The following is a 20,890-nucleotide window of genomic DNA, read 5'->3' as shown; positions in this document are numbered from 1 at the left end:
CTGGGCAGCTAACCCACCGCAACCCCTCCCTCACTCCCCCCTCCTCAAAAGAAGGGGAGGGGAGAAAGTATGCTGGAAAGAAAAAGAGATGTATTATTGAGACAAAAAAAGTTATGTGAGTAGCATTAAGAGATGACTGCTTAATAAGTTGCATACCTGAAAAAAAATATTAGTTCAAAAGACACTCACCTTTTTCCACAATTCTAAATGAGAAGTTGGCAGGCCCATCATGTGTCGAAGTAGCCAAGTTGCATGCCTTGCTGTCTTGAGGCTTCTGCAGTGCACTGGAGCTTCTTGGTCCAGCTACTTCCTTCTCCGACGCTGGAATACTGCCTTCGCCTTTTCTTGGAGAATTAAAGCTGAACCCAAAGAGAGAACCAGTGGCCGAAGTATTTCCAAATGTGAATGTCTTTGACTTTTCATTACTGAAAATGCTCTTGACAGATTCAGATCCGAATACGAACTTCGGAGGAGAAACCACTGTTTTTGTTGGCGTTTCAGATGTGCTCGACACCTCTGAGGCCTCTACAGTTACCTCAGAAGTATCATCGCCCTGGCTGAGGTCGGTTCTTTCTCTAGTAGTTTCTTCCAGTACAGCTACAGCATTTTTACCACATGGAGATTCTTTTGGTGTATTGGCACGAGAATAAAGAGGCGTTATCAGTGTTCCTTTCTCTTGGGCATTCTTTGCTTCATCAAAAATCTGCTTAAATGAGTCTGCCACATCTTGCTGTTTGAATCGCACAGCTAGAAGCTCGACTTTCCGTTCTCCATCTGCAAAGTCACACGCGGTCCATACCCACACTCTATCAGATCCTTTCATTTGTTGCATATTCATATCTGGTGTTATTCTATGATTGGCGCAGAGTTTTAGTACCTGGTCCCTTCTCATTACTATACGCACTTGTTTGTTGTCATAGTTCTGCAGTATCTTGATCTCCCCAATACCTCTCTCTTTCCACTGATTAGTGTCTTTGTCATATCTGTAGAGTTTAGCTCTGTGACTGAAGACAACTTGCTCGTCTTCCTCACCACTGGTCACTTCCACGAGGTCAGGCAGAGGTACCACAGGTTCAAAGTACTGCCCATCTCTCTCCTCGTCTTGAGTAACATCAGAATCTTCATCTGTGCCTACAGATGTTCTACTCTGGTTCTGCTTGGAAGGAGATTTGGATGGGCTCAAGGCAGATTTAAAGCTGAAATTAAAGCCTGTAGTAGACTCTCCAAATCTAAACAGATTTTTCCGTACAGGGCTACTTGCAAGAGGTGATGCGTACACGGAGCTACTTACGCTGTCATCCAAAGCTTCCTCACGCAAATCACAGTTATCCCATTCCAGAGCGGGCCCGGTACTTTCAGCGGGGGGCTTTACAACCAAATCAGAAGTACTACTGGCAGAAGCAGAGTTTACATTTTCCTCTTCTGTCAGTTTAGTTTTGTCATCTGTCAGAAATGTTTTGAGGTCTTTTAAGCCACTCTTCATTTCTTCTGCTTTCTGTATAAGTTCAGCTGTCCTACCTGTATCGACAAGTTTGTGAGGTGTCTGCAACGGTATATCTAGCAGTAGCCTCTGACATTCTTCAAACTTCTGTTTGAATTCCTCAGCTTGCTCTGGTGTTTTGAATTTTGCTGCCAGCTGTTCCAGCTTCGCATCACCATCAGAGAAGTCACTGGCCATCCACATCCACGCTTTGTCTGAGCCAGAGAGCTGTTTCAAGTTCATTGTTGTCGTTATCCAGTGATTCGCACACACCTTCAGTACTTGCTCACGTCGCATTAGTATTCTTACTTTGCCATTAACTTCGTTTTTAAGAATCTTCAGGTTGCCCACCCCACGTTCTTTCCACTGGCTTGTTTCTGGATCAAACCTGAATAACTTCACTCTTTGTGAGTATAGCACTTTCTCATCTTCCTCTCCAGTGAACGGTTCTACCTTTTCAGGCATCTGAACTATAGGATCAAAATGGATATCATCGCTATCCTCAGTCTTATACACATCATCATCCTTCTCACCAAGGTCAGCAGAGGTGCTTGCTTTGTGATCCGTTTTAGTAGAAACCTGTGAAGAAAACAGCTTTTCGCCTGCACCTGAGAAGCCTTTGAAGTCAGGGTCCTTTTTGCCAAATTGAAAGCCTTCCCCAGGGGTACTTTTTGCAAGCTCGGCAAAAGTAAAAGTGCTGCTATTTTGGCCAAAAACAAAGTCAACCTTCTCCTTGCTTGCAGTTTCTTGAGATTGGAGGGAAATTCCACTATCTGAAGGCAGTTCTTTTTTGTCTTTTTCATCAACATTTTTTAAGCTGCCAGCTGTACACTCTTTGGATGGATCATCTTTCTTAGTAGCATTTTTGCTAGGTTCCTGTATGCTAAATTTAAATCCACCTGGAGGCACTGACATTGAAAAGTTAAATCCTTCCTTTGCAGACTTCACTTCAGAATCAGCAGGAATTTGAAATGTAAATGCTGGTGTCTTGCCTTGCTCAGCATGACCTAACTTAAAGCCCTTTCCTAAGAAATCACACTTAAAACCTGTTCCTAGTTGTCCTTTGGCAGGTTCAGATAGTTTACTTTTCAAATCAGAAGTAGATGTTGATGAAGCATCATTAACAGAATTACCAGATGGATTTGGTGTTTGACAAGCTACACAGGCTGGTGAAGAACCTTCATTCCTTACAAGACAAGTATTACAATCCCACTGACCTTCCTTTTTAGCAAAAAGCTCCGCAAATGTATTCTCCTGTGGCTTAGTTGCAGTTGCGTCAGCAACGGAACTGAAGCTGGGAGCTGGAAGTGCCTGAGCAGTAGACACAGGCACATTTGGTTGACTTTGTGATTTAGGATTCTGGCAAGAATGACAGTTTTCATCATTGGCTTCATTTTGGGCTAGGCCTACAGAGCAGTCCCACTGACCTGCTTTTTTAGAAAAAGGAGTTCCCAAGTCATTTTGAATGGTTTTTGGAGCATCTAATACAAATTTAAAAGAAACTTGAGGAGATATTTCTGTATTCATTTTGCTTGGATTCTGGGAGGCAACAGGTTCGTTTCTCACAGAACGGATGCTGCCATCCAACTGACCTTCCTTTTTAGCAAAGGCAGATCCAAATTTGTCCTGCACAGTGTTACCGGTGGCTTTGAAACTTGGAGTGGATTCAGTTGATGGGGTGCCATATGTTTGCCACGTATCTGCATTTGGGCTTTGGCACGATACACAATTCTTTGCAGTTGCTTCATTTGGAACTGAACACACCTTACATTCCCATTGATCTTTCTTCAAGAGTGACTGTCCAAACCCACCAGAAGAAAGGGTTTCCTGAGCTTCCTTTCTGAATGAGAAAGTTGGAAGGGCAGATGCACTTGGAACAGATTTAAGACTGACTTTGTTACCAGATTCACTGGTCACTCCATCTTTTGGAAACTGAAATACAGAGTTCAGGGTCCCTGAGGTCGATCCATTAGACTTCTTGATATCCTGACTTGTCATTTCTCTTGCAGTCCCACTACTCTGAGTCACAGATGTGTCAACATTTGATCCTAGGGTTTTTAAAATGTTCTGTGACTCCTCAAACTTACTTTTGAAAAGCATTGCTTCCTCTGGTGTTTTAAACCGAATTGCAAGCTGTTCTGGTTTTGGCAACTCGTCTGCATAATCCAAAGCATGCCATACAAATGACCTATCTGATCCAGCATTTGGAGTTAATTTCATATCAGTATTTATGTAGTGATTTGCACAGATTTTCAGTACTTGGTCCCGTCTCATTAAGAGACGGAATTTGCCAGATACTTTATGCTTCAGTATTTTCACATTTCCAATACCCCTTTCTTTCCATTCCTTAGATTCTGCATCAAAACGAAACAGTTTGGCTCTGTTACAGAAGAATTCTTCTTCATCTTCCTCACCTGTCTTTACTTCAATCTTGTCAGGGAGGGGCACCACAGGATCAAAATGAGGACCATCATCATTCTCATCTCCAAGGGTGCTTCCTCCCTCTGTTTCATGACTTCTATTGGCCAAATCAGAAGTTGAAGTCATAAATAAAGACTTGCTTGGTTCTTGGAAACTAAACATATCACTCCTCTCAAAAGCCAAGTTTTTATGTGCATTCTGTGCCATGCCTTCGGTAAAAGGGATGCCTGAAATATGTTTATTACCAAAACTGAATACATTTCTTTGACCAGTTGTGTGGTTGTTAACTGCTTTTTGCTCAGCATATCTGTCATCTTGTAAAGGTTTATCAGATGTCAGAAGACCCAAAAGGCTTTCACTGCTGTTAAAAACTGCATTAGCAGGCTGTGTTGTAGCTTGAGGAGAAGAAAAGGTAAAGTCTCCATCATTAGACTTGAAGTTAGTGTTGAATTTAAAAGTTGTTGGTTGACTTGACTGTGCTGGTATTGGCAGACGTGTTTTTGACCCTTCTACTGTTCCTGGCTGTCCAAATTTAGATTTTGGAAATTCTATCATTTTTGATTCTGCAGGTTTTAAAGTTGTTGGTGTGACTGAAGGCTTTGTGAAATAGCCAGGTCCAGGTAGCTGTGGATTTGTGCTTGCCTGTGGAACACTGTAATTGTAGTAATCACCAGTCCCACGAGGGGAAATGATCCCAGGAGCATCAAAACGCAAAGACGTGCCATATAGGTCTTGGGGAAACACACAAGCAGAAGTGTTTTGCAGAGGTGGTGTATGGATTGTTTGTTGATAAGCATATATATGTTGCTGAGGTGCAAGTCTGTTCATGCCATAGACAGGTGCCTAAAGAAATAGCAGAAGACGATTGCTTTTTTTGTTATGGTGACAGAGAACAAGGTATTACTACGCTAGAGCCCACGTAGACATGCACTCTTAAAAACAGTGTGCGTTTTAAAATTAGTTTAGATTTTAATTTATGAGCTTACTTTAAACTGATTATTTTAAATCTTGAATGGCATCTGAAAACAAGCACTGAAGAGGAGCAAAAGATGAATGGGCTCTTTGGTGTTTTTGAGGCTTTTTTTTTTTGATAAGCAAAATTCTCCTTTCCTATACTACTTTTGGGAAAAAAATTAAGTGCCATCACACATACCCAGTAGGGGACACGTACTAGCACATTTACAGACCTGTTTTGCTGGCCGCTCTGCCTGATCCCCACATTACAAAGAAAAAGCAGAAAGATCAATCATCAGCTACCTCCGTTTTAACAAATGCTATCTGTGGAATGCAGTAACATTCAACTACAAGCAGTCATTCAAGACAAGAATCAAAATCACTCTTTTCTATAGACCAGTAGGAACAGCTCGAACAGATACATTCATCCTTACCTTTGTTGGTGTTACATTGGTCGCAGCAGTTCTGAGAAGATACTGAGAGTTATAGGCAGGTGACTGGCTATAGTAAACAGATGGGCCAGTAGTAGCAACTGAAAATGAACACCAGAAGAGTTTATATCCTTTTTTGTAGTTTTGAATGGATTTTCCCGAGATCAGTTTTAGTTGTGAACCTTAAAACATTTCTGCAATATTTTAACGACTCTACCTCAGTTTAGCTAGGTGTTTAATTAAGATTTCAGAAACGACTTACCTGTTAATGGAGCTTCATGAAGATTTTGTGCTCTCTGATAGGTATCTGACATAGTATCTGTTCCATAGCTTTCACCAGGCCACCGATGAGATGATACATTCGAGTTGGAATTGTTGTGTTTCATTTTTTGCATCTCATTCTATTAAGACAGTGTTTCAATTAAGAGAATGTAAGTGTATAACACTGGTATTTGCAGAAGAAAGCATAAGGAGCAATACCTACCCTAATTACAATCATGTTCAAACTGAAAAAAAAAAATCAAGAGGTGGCTGCTGGAATAATCCAAGATCTGTTCATGCTATACAGCATGCTGGGAGTGTTTTCTAAAGCCAGAAATAAAAATCCCAGAACCAACTGGATGATACCCAAGCTAATGATAGCAGAACTCTTTCTGCACACACAGTCCTTGGAAGGGTTGCCTCCATACCCCTGCCTGAGTCCTGAATCAGGGTTTTTAGGCAACAAATTTTACTCTTGCACTCATTTTAGGTAGATGTTTACAGAAGATATTTTCACTGAGTTATGTGGTAGCCTAGCAAGCTAACATTAGTTCATGCTAAGATCACTGAGTCCTTACTATAACAAAAAGATGAGCTGATCTGCATTGAACATGGTGACAAAATCGTTTAACTTTACAAAGTTGTTTACCTTTAAAGCTTCCACTTGCTGACAGATCATTTGAAGTATAGATCTGTGATCTTCTGCCCACTGAGGGGGATTTTTAGGAGAAAACTGGGGAGCAGAAGAAAAGTTCATTTAACCTATTGAATTTTTATTCAGACATAACACTTCCCTAAAATAATATCTGGCTAATGTACCTTGTAGCTCTTAGATGGTGAGACAGAGAAGTTATTAGACAATGGAGTGGAATGTTTCACTTCTGAATCCACAGCTGGTGACAGATCATTTCCGAAGGCGAGACTTCCCTCTTCATCGTTCTCTCCAAGTTCCTGAATCACTGTGTCCAACATTTCCCTCACAGTTTCAACAGATACCGGCAGCTAGAAAGTTATTTGAAATGCAAGTCATGATTGCATTCCTCCTCAGAGAAGGAGACTACACTCTGATCAGAAATACTGTTTTTTCAGCAAAGCTCCAAATTTATTAAAGTTAATGTAGGAGAACAATTCACGTAAGCTTTAATTTTATTTGGAAACTGTTAACCTCTGTAAGAAAATAATGGGGAAAAGCTATTTGTTGGCAAAGAAACTGTCAACCACAGAGTAGTCAGAACACTGCACGATCTGGTATCTTACAGAAGTTTCCCAGAATGTACTAGCCCACTAGTGTTATGCGGGTTATTTGTCATGTGGGAAAAAATAAGTTTAGCTTGCCTTTAAGTAAAGTCTGGTCTAAAAAATCTGACTTGAATGCAAATGGTTTCATTTTAAAATAGTAAGATAAACCAATGCATCTCTTGAAACAAGCTTTTAAGCAAGAATTACTTACTTTCTCAGTTACTGACACATCTGAGGAGCTTTCGTCTAAGATCTTCATTAGATAATGCTTGCTTTTAAAAAGATAGGCTTTGTGTTCTTCTTGTTCTTCTGGCAACATGGCATCATTCTCAATCTCCTCTGCCTTTCTTTGGAAGATCTAACAGTATGCACATTAATTAGAATCAGTCAGAATGCAAGTGAAGAAAACAAGTGAAGAAAAAGCATTTGCGGGTAATGAAATTTATGAACTTACTATAGCAAGATTCCAGTATGAAACGACATTCTTAATAGCTTCAAATGCTAACAAAGCATCATCAGTTCTGCCATCAACTGCATCCAACGTTGCAAATGCTATACGTGCCTCTTCTTCATAGACTGTAACCTGCGAGACCTACAAAGCAAAAGCCGAGTCACACTTAACTCGATACTTGGAACAGAAAGTGCATGTGAACGCCACTAAGTAATTGGGCAGGCGGAGGTTAATGATATTACTAATTTTTTATTCCTGTAATACAAGGAAAACACTTTTTAAAGAAAGTTGGTAGTAAGGGAGTTCAGCGTCTTCCAATCAAATAGAGTTTTAAAACTAAAAATAAAGTTATAAGGAGAGATTCCCCTGCCTTTAATCAGGCACGCAGTTACTACCAAATATCACTGTTAATGATATTATATTAATAACACCATAGAGCTGTAGAATGCAAGAAAACCCCAACCAACATACACACGCACTATAAATTTTTGTGATATAATCCACCTTACTTCAATTTTAGATTAATCAATCTGTACCTGGATGTCAACACTACGGAAATGTTTGAAGAGAGGATCAGTAGGTTCAGGAATACTTCTCTTCTTTTTGACTATTTCCAACATAATCAAGACTCTCTTCCAGTAGTAAACACTTCGTCCAACGTATTCCTTCTGGTCATAAAAGGAGTTAAGACTAATGCCCTGTTGAAGAAAAGGGAATAAAAGCAGGTCATCTCAACAAATTCAAACCCAATGCTATTCATACATATTGTTCTCTAAAGCAATTAGTATCTTCTCTAATACTTGTGATAAACCTCAGGGGACCTCTCTACAGAGCTACGTAACATACAGGTAGAAAATACCACTGCAGTTAAAAGTAGCATTAAGAGAGTAGTGAGGGAGAGAGAACTCACTAGGGTGACTATAGCAAGTAACTTATCTGGCAAAATTAACCACAGTTCTCTCGTCTGATTTTATTTACTGTTTAGTTCGCAAAATAGAGAAAAAACACATCAGATTATACATATTTTAAAATAATTTTAGCTTACGGTTTTTTGCAGTGTTTTTGCCCAGTGTATAATTAAGGCAGGTTGAAGGCCATGTTTTTCCAGTGCTCGCAGAGTACTTATTCCATGCTGTACTACAAGCCTCAGTTTTAGTGCTGTTTCTGGTCTACATATCAGAAGAAATATTCCACAATTAGTATTCTTTTTTTTTTTTTAAATCTGTTTTAGTCCTAACCTACATCTACTTTAAAAATGCATTATTAGAAATGAAAACCCCATTTTTAGAAAGTTCTTAAGTGTCTCAAGCCCCTCCAGCAGTAAGACTTCAATGTCCAAAATACATCAAGAAAAATGAATTTTACACACAATCTATGGGGATCAATTCATGACACCCTTGCAGAAGCTACTAAAAACTTGTTTCGAATATTTCCGAACTTAAAAAGCCTTACATTGTTTTTCTCTGCATAAGAGTACGAACGGCATCCCACCAGGCTCTTTGCTTTTCAGTATAGAGCTGTTTGCACACTAGCAATGGTAAGAACTGAGGCTGATGTGCACTGTAGTGAGCGTTAAACTTCTCTTGCAATTGTAAGTTGCTAGTGAATACCACTCCAAGCAGAAATACCTGTTTTTGTAAAAATAAAAGATAAATAAATAAAAAGTATTAGATACCAAAAACTCTTAAATTGTACAGTACATTTAAGAACTTGGAAAATTTACTTACTTCAAGGTCTAACAGGCAAATGGATTCAGGAGCATCTGTCTCTAGTCTTGATGTTTCTTGGGGCAAGTGAAAAAGTTGTTTTAGCCATCTGTGCACTGGGGGTAACACTGACATCAAGAACCACTGCAAACAAAGCCACACGAGGTGCTGGAGACTACCATTGTGCATTCGAACGGCACCTATGCAAAAACAAAGTTGTAGGAAGTTAATATCTGCATCCTAGTTAGGAAGACTAACATCTGATCAAAGCCGGGTTTCGTTATATGAAAAGAAGAGTTTTAGTATATATATCACACTGAAGGAGCTTCCTAGCAATCTCTTCTCATCTTTTTGCCTTCATCTAAGCTGGAAATAAGCATTTTAAAAATAAGATGTAGCATTCTTGAAGTGATTTCGGCATCTATTTATATTAATATAAATAGCTTTTGAAGAAGCAGCATCCACTTCACAGGAGTGCACAAGCCAAATGTATTAATACTTTAGCTTTTCTGTCAAAGCAAAGAATGGAGATAACATTTCCACTGAAGTACATAAGGATTTTAAATTTTAACCTCTTCATTTTGAGGCAGCAGGTTAAACTGTTAAACTAATGTATTAAACAGAAGTATTGCAGTTTTTCTAGTTCTGTAATGCTCGTGAAATCTCTATCTTCAGCAATGTTAAATGTTAAAATAGCTTGAACGCTTAATTTCTAACTTAAAGCCAGACTTTTTTTTGCAATTATGTTTTTGCACTTATTTCTTTAACAGGGAAAATCTTTAGCCTGCATGCAATATGCACAGACCCTCGTTGTTTTAAAATACATAACAAAAAACACTACAAATAAACTGCTTATGAGAGGTTGTGGTAGTATAAGCTTTATTTTAGTTATTTAAGATAAAGGACTGTAAGCCTTATTGTCTAAAATTACTTAACAGAGAGTTAGGTAGTACACAGAATAGATTTAACAGCCTAAAAGTTTCTAAAAATTATCAGCTAGGTGAAAAAACTACTAGTACTCTAACCTTGTTACACCAAAATTCAAAGCCAGACTTCATCATCAAGTCAAGTTCAAAAACTGAGAAGTTTTTAGTAGTTTGCAATTCTTCCTAAAGTTACTTGATTTTTGTACTCGTAACCTGTATTCATAGGTTACATAGGAAGAGAGAACTGCCTTCCCATTGACACTTACCGATGTACAAACACAAATAGCTAAACAGGCAGCAGCAAATGAAAATGGATCAGAACAGACTAGAAAACACAGAAAGGATAGAAGTAGGGAAGTATGTGACAAATTCTTAAGAACCAGGCATAATAATACTGCTTCTCAGCAACATGTTACAGCATAAATTGAAACTCCTTACATATCACTCTTTTGGAGTAATTAGGGCAACACTGAACAGCTAGAATGGCTGTCTCTTACTGCAATATGAAGTATTTCTAGAAAACTCTCTGGTACAGACAGTCATGTTTATGCTGAGTTTCAGAACGTAACACCTCTTACCAAGATCATATTTATGAAGTTCCGCTTGCACTGGTGCTTGCATACTGACATTTCCAATATCATCTGTACCAAGGAAAGACCTCTCTCTGGAAGCTCCATTCTCAAAGAGACTACCAAACAGCGTAGATGAACCGCTTTTGTTTGCCAAAGATTCCACAACCTCTTTCAGGAAGTCTTCCTTGCCATGGCTCAATTTTAGCAGCATATGACCTAGAAAACAAAAATATCACTTCACATAAATAAACAGTGAACTTAGTCAAGGAAAGTAGTATTTGATACAGCAGGCTGTTCTTGCTACGGAAGGCTGAGAATCGAGATTTCCCCTTATGAAACCCACAAATTGGTAAGTTATATTCTCCCTGTAATTAGGTCAGTGTTTCAACACATAGGCTTTCTAAGCCTTTAGTGACACCAGTCCCAGGGCATTTGTTTTCCTGGAGAACTGGATTTACGACGACTTTTTTTTTTTAAATTATTGTTTTAGGGGCACTGCAACTGTATTCAAAAATAAGTAGCTGTAATACAAGTAGGAGCTGATCTTATCAAAATCCATTCTGGAACATTTCAAGCTGATGTCTACTGTTCTGTTTTTTTTTTTCTTGTTTGTTTTCATCTAGGGGCTATAGCGCATGTAGATTGAAAGCCTGCCTAAGCTTAGCAACAGAAACACCAAACCTGATGAACAAATAAGGGGATGGAAAGGATGGAGAAACAGTAGTATTTTATGCTTGGGCTAACAATACTTGTAAAATAGAATCAGCAGGCAGAAAGCATTTTCAGAATAGGAAATGCTAAAAAGTTCAATTCTACCTTAGCGTCCTTGAGATAAAAAGAAGAAAAAGCTCACTTGAAAAGAAAGAATGAAGTCTACCACCATGCTGAAGAGGAGGAAGAAAACATTAGATGTCAGGATCAAACTACTGTTTTGCATTTCATATGTAGTCAGAATCCAGAGAGTATTATTGCATATTTCAAGACACAAAGTGTATTCGTTAACAAGAGTCACTTGATTCTTAAAGTAGCTATTCATAAGACTGAAATGGAACTAAGGGATTTTAATTATTTTTCATTACCAGACTGGCTTTTCCGATCACAGGCCAACATTTCCAGCGTATCTTGTCCAGTATGCTCCCCTTTTATTAGTTTTGACTTTGGTTTAGGAACCTGGTGAAGAATTGTTATAGCTTCTTTAGTATACAAAGCAGATCACTTAAATTAGTCTCAAAAATTAGGAAACAAGCACAAGAAAACTTAAGAAAAAAGCACCAATTCTGAAGGTACTATATAACACATCCCTTGAAAAATATGAAGTGGGCAACTGTATCTATTGCAAATAGCACACAATAGCACACTTTTTTAGTTCTGCTGTCTACGCAATAATATGGGAGTTACTCAGTTCATCCTCTTCCCTCCCTACACCAATAAGCTTACTATTCATTATGTTTTCAGCTGTATTGCAGAAAAGAACAGACTGTGGGAAATACACTCATTAGCCTTTAAGAGTCAATTTACTTTTGACAAGAAAAGCAGTTGATGATACACTTTTATTCTAGTGATGCCATTTGAAATCTTTTAAAGAATCGTGGAATAATAAGATTTGGTGAGGAGGGAGTCTTACAAACACTAGTTAATTTTCAGAATACAAGTGTTTAACGGAGCATTCCAAGAACTGCATCAACTAAAGGCGTACACTGAAAAACAACTTACCTGGAAACTTATCAAGTAACACAATGCTGCCAGTTCACAAGCCTCTTTCCACTGTGCCTCGTTCTGCTGAGCCAATTTCAGTAGCAAAGTTCCAGCATGCATGTATAACTGTCCTTTCATTTCGATGAAGGTACGAGACAACTCGTCAGTCCCACTCACATAGGTTTTCACTGAGTGAAGCACACGATCAAGACTAAAATGTAGAAAAGACTCATTCTGAGCAAAGTCCTGGTAAAAGCTATAGCACGTTTGGGGTCAATGTTATTTAACTGTGAATCAAGTAACTTGATGAGTCAACTAGAAGGCAGAATAACTGTCTCAAACTCCCAAAGCTCTCAACTTTGTTTATTGAAGTAAAATTCACTTCACTTACCAAAAGGACAGACCAAAATACAGTTAGACTGGTTCTTCCAAATAAGAGATACCGCAGCAATCTGAATAGCTGCAGGCCAGTAAATAGTCTCCACTCAGGAGTGGCTTTCCAATAAACAGTCAACACACTCTTTCAGTAACCTGACAACACTATAATAGCTGTTAGCATTGCCATGATCTAGAAGTGCTTCAGATCTAGGTACCCTGAAGGACAACCACACGTTTATGGTCAATGTTATGGTCAATGTTCGGGGGGGGGGGGGAGAAAACATATTTGGACATCACCTATTCCTCAACCATTGCCTGTATTGCTTCATATACTCATTCAAGAAGAGCAGACTGAAGAACATTGTTTTAAAAAAGGTAACAATCATCACTTAAGCGAGAAACAAAGCTATGTCAATAGAAGTTAGCGAGAAAGGGAATCACAGAATTGTAGGGGTTGGAAGGGACCTCGAGAGATCATTGGGTCCAACCCCCCTGCCAAAGCAGGTTCCCTAGAGCAAATTGCACAGGTAGGCATCCAGATGGGTCTTGAATATCTCCAGAGAAGGTAACAGAAAGAAGAGAAGGTAGATCTAAGGGAACATAGCTCTTCACCAACAAATTGGCTACAAACGTTGTTTTGTACTACTTCAGCTGTGACACAAATGGTACGCCTTGAAACCAGCTAGCCCTGAAACACTATCCAGTTTTCTCTGAAGGTGAATGTTCTTACTGCAGGCAGCTTCCTCCCTTCCAATTATATTATATGCCTAAAATTCTTAATTATTTCAACACGTGTTGTGTTAACTTGACCAGGACAAAGCTGATGCACAAGCACCTGGGAAATTTTAATGAGATAGTTGCTGAAGTACAGAACATTCTCTTACTGAAGGGCAAAAAGGTAATTGACCCAAGATAATATTGGGTCTTCCCCATGGTTATGTGCTGACTACTCAAACAAGGCTTATAGCTTGGGGCTCAAGCCTATTAGGAACCTTTCTTTATTCTAAAACAGAGTCTCGTCTCCCATCCACAAACTGGTTACACAGTGAAATTGAAGCCTGGTAGATGTTCTGTGACCTAGAAAAATCCATGTAGTTCATAGAGGTTTTTTGTTTTGCTTTAAATACAGAAAAGGTAAAACAATACTTTTTGAGTGCGCCTCTGCATTCTTGAGCATCTCTAGAAGATAGCGTCACTTTAAGAAAGCTGCAATAGGCCAGCAGTTGATCTTTCTTGATAGTTCTCCAATTACTTTTATCAGACTCCAAGTCTTGTACAGATTCCAGGTATTCCTAAAGAAGAAGGTTCAGAGGATAAGGAACAGTCATCCTTCCATAAAGGCAAAGACACTACTTCTCCAAAACAAATCACTATCATTTACTGCATAATCTATTTCCACTACTGAGACATTTACCAACAGCAAAATTCCAGGGAACTATTTGCCTGAACAGTTTGGTCCCTGAAATTAGAAACTAAACAACTCCGTAACATTTAAGTCTAGGAAGGAAACTCCAAAGAAGTACTTTGTAATTTGAGTGGTTTCACTAACTTGCATTTGAAGGAGTTAAATCACTTGAGAAATAGCTGTCAGTGTAATGAACTAAGAGACACAAGCTAGTTTAAAGGATACAGAAGATTATCACAATATCAAAATACGATTACACACCTCAAATGTCTCTATGACACAGGAGCACCATTCCAAGCTTGACTGCAAAGGTATTTTCTTCTTTGCCTCCTGACAATGGAGAACAGCATCTCTCAGCCTATTATTTGACCGGTAGAGTGCAACTAGTCTGATGTTAATGTAGATATCATCTGGTCTTGCATAGAGCTCTGCTTGAATCAAGTCAAAAAGTTGATTCCATCCATCTTCACCTTTACAATCCAGCAACTGCTCCTATTGAACATGAAGGCAACACATTAATATTTCATCTTGCATGTGGGCCTTTTCAACAACTGCATTAAGAGACAATTCTCTTGCCTCCATCACACAGACTACATTACTTAAACTATTAAAGCTGAAAAGCTTCCAGTTATTACGAAGTTTGATGAAATACTCAAACATTTAAAATACAAAAAAAACCAAAACAATTTGCCTCTTATGGATGGTATGTTCAGCTTGTGAAACCATTTGGTTCAAAGACAGCATACCCTGATGCAGAATAGCCTGTCTGAAACAAGCATCTTAAGACTTTAAGTGTCATTGCTGCTGCGCTACACAAAACTAATACTTGTGCAAAAGCGAGATTGTGTGACTGAAGGCATTTACACAGTAATTGAGAATTAGAGCATTCCTTACTTTATGCTGTTTTAATCCAAATTTAAAAAACAAAAAAAGCAGCATAGAGAGCAAGGAAGTCTGAGTTCTCAGGCCTGCTACCTTCCTGCCAGTCACACAATAAATAGAGAACTGCCTACCTAGTCTTAACTTTTTGGATGTGACTACTAACATGATTTCCCTGCATTTTTGAAGACTGTCAACCCTGAAACCTTGAGAAGTGTATGAAAGTCTGCAGCTGCAGTTTTCTTGAAAGCTAGACAGAAGCGTCAAACAGCAAAGAAATTAACATTTCTTTAAATAGAAGAATATTAAATCTAGAAGAATAAATTCTAGAATAATTAAATCTAAAGAATATTAATTCCATTAGATTTAATGCTCAAGATTCTAAAATAATTTCGCCAGGAAGTTTTACATGAGATGACATGGGAAAAGTGCCCCAGTCAGATACTAGAAGCTTCTTTAAGTCACAGAACAGAGGTTGGAAATTGGCATTTACCTTCAACTTGTAAACAGCAGGGCTTCCAGGAAACAACTTAGCAGATTTTTCAACCCAGTATTTTGCTCTTTCATCAGTGACGTCATTATTGCACAGTAACTCAGCTATCTTCAGTATTAGATCTTTCTGCGCTGGGTTCAACTCCACAGAACGCTAGTTTTCCCCATGCACACACACAGAAAAAAAAGTCAGGAAAAAAAAGGTAACTTGATCTTGCAATCCACACAGAACAGGAAAGAATTACACCACTCGTTGAAAAGACACAGGTATTCAAATTAGACAGATCTATTAGTAAATACTTTCTGAATACATTAAGAAAGACCTCAGTTTCTAAACGTATCACTAGTTTACAGCATCCAGATACATCTGCTGCAACTCAAAAGAGCAAAAATTCAGAAAAGAAACAGTTTAGAAGAGCAAAAATGCAAAAGCCAGCTACTCTGCCCCTACCACCAGCTATACGCTGGCAGCTGGACTCTTAAGTACCTTTAGTCTAACTCCATATGGACACTTTTGAAGAAAGATATAATTAAGTCACACACTAAGACAAGCCGGGATGTATTGGCAGCAAAACTTTTGAGCACATCCTCTCCCTCCCCAAAACCTGAACAAAGGCATTCTGATGGTGAATTTCTCATTGGGCAAGCATATAAATGTAAATTATGTTTGCCCTGCCCCATCTCACCCCCCCAAACCCAAACAAAACCAAAAAAAAAGCAATAAATACAAACAACTAGAAAACACCCTAGGTCTAGTCTTCCAGTAGCAACTAGATTACTGCTGTCATCAGAGCCCCTACTAGGGAATTCGACAGCAGTCACAGATCCTTAGTCCAAAGGGCAATGTACGATATGGAAAGAATTTAATAGCAGGTAGCACAAAGACCCAGTCTAGGTCACAAAAGAATCAACTTAAAAAAAACACTGCTGAAGCAAATCACGTCAAATGAAGAATCCCCTCTGCAGTACATCATATACATACACATTTGGCAACGGAAAGCATACATATTACACTTTTTCCACAAACATGTTTTCTTTTATGCATTTAAGAAGTGTCCAGAACTGAATGATTTTAAAAGTCCCTTTGCAATGGATTACAGCAGGACATCGGAGGTCAGCTGAGTACTTACCTTGTAACATCCAAAAGCTTTTTCTGTGTTGTCCTCAGCTTCATAAATTTGTCCAAGAAATCTGTGTGCTTTCGGATCTCTCTCTTGCACACTGAGGTATGTACATATGTACCTATGGAACAGGAAAAAAAAAAGGATCAATATTCCCAATATTCCTCAATAATATGAGTCTCTCTGTCCTCCCCCCCAGCCTCCATGGAACTGAAGCAGGAATTTAACATGTGATACAGGAAACGCAGTCATGGTTGGTTCTAGATACCTGGTCTGGACCTTACAGTACAGAACAACATTATTTTTTACATGTACAGATGCTACTTATTTGCCAGCAAGTATTGGTGTTTATTAAAAAAAGAAACTAACTTTAATAACTTCACAGAAACTTTAATAACTTCATAATACAATGGAATAAAAGCCATTTCAAACGGTAAGTTTTTCAATATCACATAACTAATTATCTAAGTTGCTGTTTTATAAAGATTTAAACAGCATCTGATACCCACGTCTACTGCTACCTTAAAGCAGCATGATAGCGATCTTGATTTCTCCAGTCTACTTCATATTCATTTAGCTTTTCTATTATACTTTAGAGAACAGAATAACAACATACATCAACGTGTGTTACCTTTTAGCAAGTTCATACTCTTTTACTTCAAAATACAGCTTAGCAAAAAGGAATCCTTTCAACGATTTCTGAAGGGGAAAACACACAACAAGCACATTTTAGACGTACAACACTTTTAAAGTAATTGAATAGGAAGGCCCTTCTAATACTTTTGAGAGGCTGAATTTGATAACTAGTTATCAGCTCCAGTCCGCTCCTCATATCCAAAGCTTTGTTTTTGAAAGATGTGGGATTTGGAAAACAACGTTTTTCCAGTAACGGGCAAAGGCTACTAATGTGAAATTGAGGTTACTGGTGAAGCAAGCAACAAGCCTTAATACTTGTAACAGTTCATAAACACTTCTGACTAAAAAGTGTAGAAGAATGGAGTCAGCTACGTTTAAAGTACAGTGTTTTTTCCCCCAATGTAACAATGTTGCAAAAAGAATACCTAAATCTGACAGACTAAACAAGAAGCTGCTATTTAGTCCTGCTCTAGTACATGTCACATACAACTGTTTAAATATAGCTAGAAAATGCTGTCTCCTCAACTAAGAAATCCCACCTACTCTCAGTTTATATACAAAATGCATTGATACAATAATTTATTTCTGATGTTATCAGTCTGAGATAACTTGAACACACTTGTTCTGGGGATGAAACGTGGAAGGTATTTATGGAGGAATAAAACAAGGAAACGAAAGTGAAAAAAAAGGCAAAACAGAAGACTGAGCAAGCAAGAGGGCAAGATGGCAGAAACATGGGCAGGAGGAAATGAGTCAAAGGAATGAGCTAGGGAACTACAAAGTCACAAGCAAAAACTTCAAGGTAGAAGCTAGATAATATGTATTTAAAATCTGAGCTCCCAACATCAGATCAAAAGCAGGTTTTGTTTGTGAACTCCAAAATACTGGAGGCAGTTAGGTCTATGATACAAAACGTTAGACAACTGTCTACATTCTAAATACACTCAAACTGCCAGTCTTCACCCCCTCCCACCCTCAAGTTATCTACGTAAAACTTTAAAAAGTGAAATGTGAATGAAAGCAGGCCTCCTAGTTTTCAGTCCATATTTTCAGGTATCACAAAGACGCACTGACATGCCAGAGTGGAGTCAACCTTGACACCTTATATACAGAGATGAAAAGAAACCTCAAAATAAACGCTTGCAGCCTTGTAAGACCCTTCCCTCCGAAATCAACACAAGGAAACCAGTAACTATTTCCACCGTGGACTGTGCTACACAGTCAGTTGTAAGCATCGCTCAAAAGTCAAAACTAAATGCATCCAGTGGCCTTGAGCACAAGAAAAGGAGAGGAAATGTTTTTTGTCGAGTCCACCAGGAATATCAAAACTGTGGAAAAGTATCTGTGAGTCTGGCAGGGATGCACTTGACACTGTCTAATCTAAACAGCACCCAAGTCGAATAAACAAAGTCACAGGACAACTTTGTTGCTGTTGGGAAAGGCACAAATGATGGTGTACACAGGCCCTGCATGCAGTCCCTAACGTATAATGGTTAGCTCGGGCACATTCAGGTTGCTAAATATTCTGCCTCTGCAATAAAACCAATTCAGAGCGGCAGAACGGCATCTTTCAGGATTAGGGCCCCGTGAATTGCATCAGTTGGCTGAGACCTGCGTAGCATTTTCCAGCTATAACAGGAACGCTTGGAGTTTTTCACCCCTGTGCCCGGCTAGTGACAGAGAGCAGAACCGTTTTCTCCCAGCTCTCCCTCCCTCGACGCTATCGCTTCACGAAGCGGCCGGCCAGAAATATTCACCGCACCGCACGTAAAGGAAACTGAAAGTTTAAGGCGGCGTGCTGCCTATTTGAGCTCAGTTTCTGAAGGGAAGTAACGCCGGGAAGTTAGGAACCAGGGGCCCACAAACCCGAACAGCTCTGTAACTGCCGGCGGGCCCCTCCTACAGCAACCCCAGGGCTCACCGGCTGGAGGAGAGGCTCGCGGCGTTTCCCGTGAGGAAACCCCTTACTTTTCCCTCGCACCGGCCTCAAGGAAAACGCTGCTAAAAACACCCTCCCGTCCGTGAAGCGCCGCGGAGCAGCCCCAACCCCAACGCCCCCCCCCCCCCCCCCCCCGCACGAAGCCGGCTACCCCAACCCCAACCCCAACCCCAACCCCCCCCCGCACGAAGCCGGCCACCCCAACCCCAACCCACCCCCCCCGCACGAAGCCGGCCACCCCAACCCCAACCCTCAGCCAAGCCAACCGGGGCCCCGGCCGCCTCTCCCCCCCGGGCCAAAGGAAACGGCGAGGCCTCGCTCACCTCTCTCAGGGAAGGCGCAGCGGCCTGCACGGCGGCGACATAGCGCTCCACCTCGGCCTTGCTGCGCCTCAACATGGCGATCGCGGCCACACCGAGCCCAGCCGGGCTCTGCTCCGCTCCGCGCCGCGCCACACCGCTCCTGGCGGGGCAACAGCCGCGCAGCGTCTCCGCCCCACCTTAGGAACGCTGCGCACGCTACGCACGCTACGCACGCTACGCACGCTACGCACGTTCCCGCGCGCCCCTGCGGCGCCCGCCCTGCGGAGGGTGCGCAGGAGCCGCCGCGCGTTACGCAAATCTCCCCCCGCGCGCCCAACGGCGCTCGCCCCCGGTGAATGCGCAGGAGCTGTCGCTACAGTGAGGGGGCGGGGCGCTGGGTGGGGCCAGCCCGCCCGTGACGCATGCGCGGGGCCGGCGGCCGGCCGTTGGGGGCGGCCGTTGGGGGCGGCCGTTGGGGCTCCCTTACGGGGCGTTAGGAAATGAGTTTGCAAATGGCCTTTCAGAAATCAGCTGGGAGCAGCCCTTAAGATGAGCAGGCTGCAAAGCTTGAGACAGGAGGTTTAAACTATTTTTATTTTTATTTTTTTTAAGCCGTAAGACAGTTGCCCTGTGGCTTAATTCCCACCAGGAGCCTGCTTGCTGGAGGTGCCCGGCTCGCTTTTCTGCAAGTTCCAGTCACTTTGGTCAAAATGAGGCCACTGGGCTGTCCCCGAGTCGTGTGATACCTCTGTGAATATCTCTTCATTAAAAATTCATCCCCTTCTCAGTCTCTAGCGACCCATTGACATACACAAGTTTCCTGCTACACCTAAGCACTACCGACGTCTCCACAACTCCTACCATCTTTTCAGGAAAAATAAAGTATCCACCTTGTTTCTGTAAGGAGATCAGCAGCAGCCACCTAACCCCCTAACCCTGGTTACCCAGAGTTAACCCTATCTTTAATTATTTGCTCTATTAGTGGTGATTTCTTTACACATTGGCTTTAATTCCGTAAGAAGAAAGAGCGTTTTTTTCCCCTCTGCTTTTTAAATGACTGGGGTTACAAGCAGTTTGTCAACACCTGCCAGGCTGAGGATTAGAAGTCTTAGTGCTGGTGCAGAGGAGAATCCGAGAGCTGGCTCGGAGTCACTGGAGGAAATTTTTGCTTTTCATAATGTGAAATTGCATGTGAAATTGCCTTCATACAGACAAGGTCGAGTGCCTTGATGCTGGTCAGCATCTCTGTGGAATTAGCACCACGTTGTCCCCAGTGGTTGCAACACCAGGAAGGTAGCCCACCAGACAGGCCAGCAGTTGACCGGCTCTAGTGCTAACCTTGCAACCAGACCATACTCAGCTTGGCTCACTACACATCTTGATACCTTGGTAGGAACTGAGCTCAGGATTTACCACTGCTGGAGGCAGAAAGGCTTTAGGCTCAGCTCCTTCCCCCTACAGCTACATCCATTGGGCTTTCTGAAGCGCTCCCTACTGTTATTCTAAGCAGGAGCTTCAAAAGGAATCTCTCTTGCTCATGCATGATTGATCCCATGCAGTAAAAAGGGGGCAAAGCTGAGGCGTCCGTTCCCAAATCCCAGG

The 20,890-nt window shown here is 40.8% G+C and overlaps 1 protein-coding gene across 30 annotated transcripts in view; it reads right to left on the bottom strand.

Annotated features, from left to right (window-relative positions):
* The window catches only part of LOC121065896 (E3 SUMO-protein ligase RanBP2-like), a 100,966-nt gene extending 81,325 nt beyond the window's left edge, over window positions 1–19,641 (bottom strand). For 14 of the 30 annotated variants that reach the window (XR_005817548.1, XM_040549349.1, XM_040549425.1 and 11 more), the window contains exons 1-20: window positions 19,310–19,640; window positions 17,043–17,110; window positions 16,421–16,532; window positions 15,292–15,444; window positions 14,181–14,411; window positions 13,661–13,806; window positions 12,155–12,347; window positions 11,521–11,611; window positions 10,448–10,657; window positions 8,965–9,143; window positions 8,690–8,865; window positions 8,283–8,406; window positions 7,774–7,935; window positions 7,241–7,378; window positions 6,998–7,144; window positions 6,367–6,549; window positions 6,197–6,280; window positions 5,549–5,687; window positions 5,290–5,387; window positions 190–4,744 (exon numbers count right to left, since the gene is read on the bottom strand). Coding sequence is in view for 28 of the 30 variants with exons in the window: in XM_040549349.1 (XP_040405283.1) it covers window positions 190–4,744; window positions 5,290–5,387; window positions 5,549–5,687; window positions 6,197–6,280; window positions 6,367–6,549; window positions 6,998–7,144; window positions 7,241–7,378; window positions 7,774–7,935; window positions 8,283–8,406; window positions 8,690–8,865; window positions 8,965–9,143; window positions 10,448–10,657; window positions 11,521–11,611; window positions 12,155–12,347; window positions 13,661–13,806; window positions 14,181–14,411; window positions 15,292–15,444; window positions 16,421–16,532; window positions 17,043–17,110; window positions 19,310–19,384 (7,264 nt within the window). In the remaining 2 variants the exon portion in view is untranslated. Of the gene's footprint in view, window positions 1–189; window positions 4,745–5,289; window positions 5,388–5,548; window positions 5,688–6,196; window positions 6,281–6,366; window positions 6,550–6,997; window positions 7,145–7,240; window positions 7,379–7,773; window positions 7,936–8,282; window positions 8,407–8,689; window positions 8,866–8,964; window positions 9,144–10,447; window positions 10,658–11,520; window positions 11,612–12,154; window positions 12,348–13,660; window positions 13,807–14,180; window positions 14,412–15,291; window positions 15,445–16,420; window positions 16,533–17,042; window positions 17,111–19,309 lie in introns of all 30 variants that reach the window. The other 16 variants (XM_040550379.1, XM_040550239.1, XM_040550309.1 and 13 more) reach the window with 7 other exon arrangements.
* Between the last annotated feature and the right edge of the window lie 1,249 nt (window positions 19,642–20,890).

The sequence above is a fragment of the Cygnus olor genome, chromosome 1, assembly GCF_009769625.2.
Source record: "Cygnus olor isolate bCygOlo1 chromosome 1, bCygOlo1.pri.v2, whole genome shotgun sequence".
Taxonomy (NCBI): Eukaryota; Metazoa; Chordata; class Aves; order Anseriformes; family Anatidae; genus Cygnus; species Cygnus olor.
Note: the sequence above shows the minus strand (reverse complement) of the source record. Positions and strands in the feature narration are given on the sequence as shown.